Below are 6,531 nucleotides of genomic sequence, written 5' to 3' on the forward strand. Positions count from 1 at the left end.
TGTATGTATAAATTTGTATATGAGAGACTAACTTGAATTGTAAACTTTCAATTAAAGTACAACAATAAAAAACAAAAGTTCTTTCTTATGTCTAACCTGACTAAAGCAGTAGATGCTTTGAGGTCCAGGTGATAAAATGACATTTTAGAATTTTGCTAATGGTAAAGCTCCCGTTCCACCCTTTTCAGACATCACCATCCTCCTCAAACTATACAAATGAAGTGGTAGCTCTTCTAGCTGGGCAGTTAAAGCCAATGAAGCAGAAGAGGCCACTAGTTGTAAGCCAAGAAAGCTTTGATAGGAGAAGGAGAGGTTCACACAATTGGCCCACCCGCTGGGCCTCTCTTTTTTTTTTAGGACACACTTCCACTGTATGGTGACACCAGCCAGAGATCGTCAGAAGGTGAGTCCCCCATCACCCCCTTTTTCTCTGGCATATCTTCAGTCCGGGTTTCTTATCTACTGGGCAGACTTAGGGGAGAAAATAGAGAAAACAGGACAAATGCACAGGAAATTGGATACAACTCATGCAGTAGAGGAAACCTGGTGGCATAGTGGGTAGGAGCTATGGCTGCTAACCGAAAGGTTAGCAGTTCGAATCCACCAGGCGCTCCTTGGAAACTCTACGGGGCAGTTCTACTCTGTCCTATAGGGTCGCTGTGAGTCGGAATCGACTTGACGGCAACGGGTTTGGTTTTTTTTTTAACGCAGTAGAAATGAGCATCTAACCGGTAGCACTGAATAGATGCATGCCGAGGAGACACTAGAATAATTATGGTCGAGAGGACAGCTTGCTTAACAGCACCTGGCAACAAATACCTGGTGTCAGAAATGGGCAGGAACTAGAAGAGAGTTGGCAGTGAGTTGAGGGGTAAGACGGGCTGTGAGACAGAGCTGTGGTGTCTTATTTCAGGAGGTGATGACTTGGCCTGTGTGCAGGATGAGATAGACAGCAGCTAGGTGTGGTAGGAGTAGAGAATAGGTCTGCCCAGGAGGGCGTCTGAGTTGAGGGGTCATGAGATGAGAGAGCAAGAGGGAAACTGGTGAAAGAAAGGAAGGTGGCTGCCTCCCTCTCTTTCCTGCCCTGGGCCCAGGTTCCCAGAATGAAGCCTCTTCTTTGCCCTGGAACACAGCTCTTCCTCACCATATACACTGTTTGCTCCTCAGGCCGCCTCTCTCTCGATTCCCAGGAGGGGGACAGTGGCTTGGACTCTGGGACAGAACGCTTTCCTTCCCTCAGTGAGGTGAGTGCCAGCAGGGGCAGGCCTGCTTAACGGTGTGCATTCTGCACCCTCTGGGCACCTGACGGTTCTGCTGCTCACCAGCTGCACCAAGGCTTCTGGCCTGTCACCTGTGATCTTCTTCTGTAGTTCTGCCTCCAAGGATTTTAGTCACGGCGCTGTGGGCTCCAAAAGAGGGGGTTTCAAATGCATTCTACGTGCAAAAGCATCACATCTGGCTGCTATTTTATCCTAGTCACTCCTGTCATACAAAGAGTAGGCAGGAGAGAGAGACTGGGCTCGTTAACTCTGACAAGCCTTTGAGTGTAAGGGTGCAGAGATGTAAATCATCAGAAACAGTGACTCGACCAAAAGCACATTTCTTCCTGACTGGGAACAACATCATCTTAGATTAACACAGTAAACCTGGCCTGATGGGAAGTGGCCGTCTCCCTCTCTCTGCCTCACAGAGCTTTCTCTACCTGAACGGCTCATCTTTTCTGAAGCAGTCAAAGAACTTCAGGTTTTGGCCTCAAAGGTTATTCCTTCTGGGTGTTCTCAAGTTTACATACTCGATATAAAAATGAGAATGAGCGGAAGAGGTACTAATGATGTTAGCAAAATATTAGCCAATTAATTAAATATGAGAGTAAGTAGTTGAAAGCATGTTAAAAACCAAATTTCAGATTAACTATTGGAATTTTACTTCCTTGCTGCTCCCGTCTTTTTGTGGGAAAATGCTGACTATCTATGGAAGGGCCAGGATGTGGGAAAGTCACCAAGACAGGGAAGGCAAGGTCCTAAATAATGTAGCGTTGACATACATTACCTTGAGGCTCGACATCTGGGGAGCAGTGTAGCTTAGTGACAGAGTGGAGACTGCAGGCTGAGACTGCCTCGGTTGAATCCAGAGAATACCACGTTGCTGGCTATCTGACCTTTAGCCAGTCTAATAACCTCTCCAAGTCCTAATTTCCTCTTGTGAAAGTAAGAGGAATTATAGTATCCACTCAGAGTTCTATTGTGAGAATTAAATGAGATAATATATAATCAAGGGCTTAGTATAATGCCTGGCACGGTAAGTACTGAATTTATATTAGCCGATGTTATGAGTATGGTTATCACCACCAAATGGGCTTCTGGATGAGTTTCCTTCTTACTGAATTCTCTGTTCCTCTAGTCATTGATGAATCGGAACTCGGTACTGTCAGACCCTGGGCTTGATAGTCCTCGAACGTCTCCGGTGATCATGGCCAGGATGGCTCAGCACCACCGGCGGCAGGGCTCAGATGCACCAGTCCCCCCTTCCAGCCACCAGGTGAGTGAGCCAGAGCCACCCTGGGTCTACAGGTTTCCTTTTCCCTTTTCCAGCGTAAGAGTGGATGCCTGGGTGCTATCAGTTTGGCCTTGAATAAGCCAAGTTGTTCCAGCAACTCAAAATTTGCGATAAACACTTAACTAGAAAACAAATAGTAATGAAGGAACAGGGTATAAATAAATACATGAAAGGAAGGGCATCTCAGGTACTGCGTGCAGGGTCAGTGGTATATCTGCAGGGAAGTGATGTCTAAGGAGCAGAAAGCTGGTCTTCCTTTAATGTCTATGGAAGATGAAAAATAGATTCATTCATTGTTTCTCCGGAACACTAATATTCAGTTCTCTCTTTCCCTTGCAAAATCCTTTTCTCAACAAAATCTTGTTATTTGTAACACGAATGTAGAAAACAGATAAAAGTTCAGCTCCTCTGGGACCTTTCGTGATCAACCTCCCCCACCCGCTGGGGTGCTTCCACGGAGCCCTGAGATTCTGCAAACCTGATTTGAGAGTCACTGCTTTCAACGACAGAACTAGGTCCAGGGGAGATTGCAGGAAGGCGGGTTTTGGCTCAGTGCAAAAAGCTTCTAAAGAATCTGTCTGCCTGCCTAACAGTGAAATGGGCTGACTTGAGAGCCAGAGAATTGCCTGTCATAGTTCAAACAGAAGCTGGGTCACTCCCTGTTGGGGATATTGGGAAGAGATCTCCTATTTTTATAAAACAGTATTTCTTAAACTTCAGTCATCTGTTACCACCATCGTGATTTTTGCCGTACCCAGATACCAACAGTGGAGTGTTTCCTTAGTGGTTTCTTTAAGATAGCTTATTCCTTTTTACTTAAATTCATTTTAAAGGAAATGTTGTATCAGTACCTTACATTAAAACCAGGATCACACTATAAATGCAAGATAAATGTAAAAATAAATATAATTTTGGAAACAATTCCGTTAAATTCTAGCGAGAAACACACAGAACGGTGTAGACAGGCTGCTACCTTTTATGGTAAAAGAGGGAAAACAGCCTCTTTCATCATATGTCTCTGGATGAATAATAAGAAACTGAGGTTTGTTGCCTCTGAGTAGCGGAGGGGAGGGAGAGAGGAAGACTTTGCCCTTATGTATCCTTGTAATTCTTGTACTACACGAATGTGCTAAAAATTTTACTCAAAAATTGAATGGATAAAACAAACCGAAAAGTAAACTCTAGCTAGGTTCTGTTGCTTGTCAAAGGCTTCAGTTAAGCCTGAGACTTATTCTGCCTTTGTAAAAGATATTAAAGATATACTCGCATAAGACTGAAACTTTCTCCTGCGTTAAGCAAAAGAATTGAAAGAGAACTGATAAGCAGCTAACTTTCGTACAATAGGATTCAGTGTTGTTTAGTAACATTTATTTGTTTGAACGTTTATTGTTGTTAGGTCGAAAGTTTACAGAGCAAATTAGTTTCCCATTCAACAGATTATACACAGCTTGTTTTGTGACATTGGTCCCAAACCCCTGAATGTGTCAGCACTCTCCCCGCTTCCTCCCTGGGTTCCCTGTGTCCATTCTCCCAGCTTTCCTGCTCCTGGCATGTTTCTGAACTTTGCCTTTTGGGCAAATGCTGCCCTTTAGTTCTCGTATAGTTGATTGTTCTGAGGTGTACATTCCTCACTGGTGTTATTGTTCATTTTGTAGGCCTGTCTATTGTATGGCTATAATGTGATCTCCAGGAGTGATTTCATTTCCAAGTTTGAAGGGTGTTTAAGGGCCATAGTCTTGGGATTCCACCAGTGTCTAACAGACCAGTAAGCTTGGTCTTACTTATGAGTTAGAATTTTGTTCTACATTTCTCTCCTGCTCTGTCCGTGACTGTCTTGGTTATCTAGTGCTGCTCTAATAGAAATATCACAAGTGGATGGCTTTAACAAACAGAAGTTTATTTTCTCACAGTCTAGTAGGCTAAATTCAGGGTGTCAGCTCCAGGGGAAGGCTTTCTCTCTCTGTTGTCTCTGAAGGAAGGTCCTTGTCATCAATCTTCCCCTGGTCTGGGAGCTTCTCTGCACAGGAACCCCAGGTCCAAAGGACGCATTCTACTCCCAGTGCTGCTTTCTTGGTGGTATGAGGTCCCCCTGTCTCTCTTTTATATCTCAAAAGAGATTGGCTAAAGACACAATCTAATCTTGTAGATTGAGTTCTGCCTCATTAACATAACTGCCACTAATCCCATCTCATTAACATCATAGAGATAGGATTTACAACACATAAGAAAATCACATCAGATGACAAAATGGTAGACAATCACACAATCCTGGGAATCATGGACTAGCCAAGTTGACGGATATTTGGGGGGGATCACAATTCAGTCCATAACAGTGACCTATTATTGTGGTCCCAGTCAGAGCGGTTGGTAGTGGTAGGTGGGTACCATCTAGTTCTTTTGGTCTCTGGCTAGTGGAGGCTGTGGTTCATGTGGTCCATTAGTTCTTTAGACTAAATGTTTCCTTGAGTCTCTTGGTTTTCTTCACTCTTCTTTGCTCCGGTTGGGAAGAGACCAATTGTTGTATCTCAGATGGCCGCTCACAAGCTTTCAAGACCCCAGTCGCTATTCACCAAGGTAGGATTTAGAACATTGTCTGTATGGATTATGATATGCCAGTTGACCTAGATGTCCCCCAAGACTGTGGTCCGTAGCCCTCAAACCCAGTATCTGTAAGTGCCAGGAGGTGTGTGATTATGGCCAATAAGTTTTCATGACTGTCCCATCTGTGTGCAATTGCAGGCATGGGTGTATTTGCAACGTGTTCGCAAATATACATATGGGGGTGTACTTTCATATGACCTCCCACCCCTGTTCAACTTAAATATCTACCTATGTATCCATTCGTACATTATTGTTTGTTATTACTGTTGTTGCAGGATTGTATATGTATTAGCATTTATCGTTGTTTCCTCTTACTCTTGCGTACCTTTCAGTGTCTTCCTTTACCTTGATTATGTTGTGCTGACTTCCCCCATATTGTGTATTATCTCTCCCTTCACCAAAGTTAGTACACGTCTACTATCTAGTTACGGTTTCTCCTCGCTTCTCATCCCTGTTAACCAGCAAAGAAAGTTTCTGTCTGTGTGAAAACCTTTTCTTGACTTTTTATAATAGTGGTCTCATACAATATTTGTCCTTTTGGGATGACTTATTTCACTCAGCATAATATTCTCCAGTCTCATCCATGTTGTGAGATGTTTCATGGATTCATCGTTGTTCTTTAAATGCATAGTATTCCCTTGTGTGTATGTGCCACAGTTTGTTTATCCATTTGATGGGCACTTAGGCTGTTTCTATCTTTTTGCTATTGTAAATAATGCTACAGTGAACATGGGTGTGCGTGTATCTATTCGTGTCAGGCTCTCATTTCTCTAGGAGGTATACCTGGAAATGGGATTCCTGGCTCATTTGGTGTTTCTATTTCTAGCTTTTTGAAGAAGCGCCACATCATTTTCCACAGTGGTTATACCATTTTACGTTCCCACCAGCAGTGTATCAGAGTTCCAGTCTCCTGCCATAGCCTCGCCAGCATTTGTTGTTTTCTGTTTTTTGATCAGTGCCATTATTACCAGTTCAAGATGGTATCTCATTGTAGCTTCAATTTGCAACACTCTTAATGACTAACGATCGCGAGCATTTCTTCATGTATTTGTTGGCTGTGTGGATGTCTTCTTTGGTGAAGTGTCTGTTCATGTCCTTTGCCCATTTTTAAATTGGGGTGTTTGTCTTTTTGTTGTCGAGTTGTTGAAGTTTTCTATAAATTTTAGAGATTAGACCTCGTCAGATATGTTGTAGCCGAAATTATTTTTTCCCAGTCTGTGGGTTCTCTTTTTATTCTTTTGGAAAAGTCTTTTGATGAGCATTTGATTTCAGGAGGTCCCGTTCACTGAGTTTATCTTCTGCTGTTTTGTGCTTTTTTTTGTTATGTTTGATAGTCTATTTATGCCATAAATTAGAGTTCCTAGGTTTGCCCCT

At 43.1% G+C, this 6,531-nt stretch overlaps 1 protein-coding gene across 1 annotated transcript in view; it reads left to right on the forward strand.

Moving 5' to 3' along the window:
• ARHGEF11 (Rho guanine nucleotide exchange factor 11) overlaps window positions 1-6,531 on the forward strand; it is a 149,261-nt gene that overhangs the window by 89,405 nt on the left and 53,325 nt on the right. The window contains exons 9-11 of the mRNA XM_023742599.1: window positions 358-403; window positions 1,168-1,244; window positions 2,401-2,538. Of these exons, the coding sequence (XP_023598367.1) occupies window positions 358-403; window positions 1,168-1,244; window positions 2,401-2,538 (261 nt within the window). The remainder of the gene's footprint in view (window positions 1-357; window positions 404-1,167; window positions 1,245-2,400; window positions 2,539-6,531) is intronic.

Source organism: Trichechus manatus, unplaced genomic scaffold (assembly GCF_000243295.1).
Source record: "Trichechus manatus latirostris isolate Lorelei unplaced genomic scaffold, TriManLat1.0 scaffold00213, whole genome shotgun sequence".
In the NCBI taxonomy this organism is placed as follows: domain Eukaryota; kingdom Metazoa; phylum Chordata; class Mammalia; order Sirenia; family Trichechidae; genus Trichechus; species Trichechus manatus.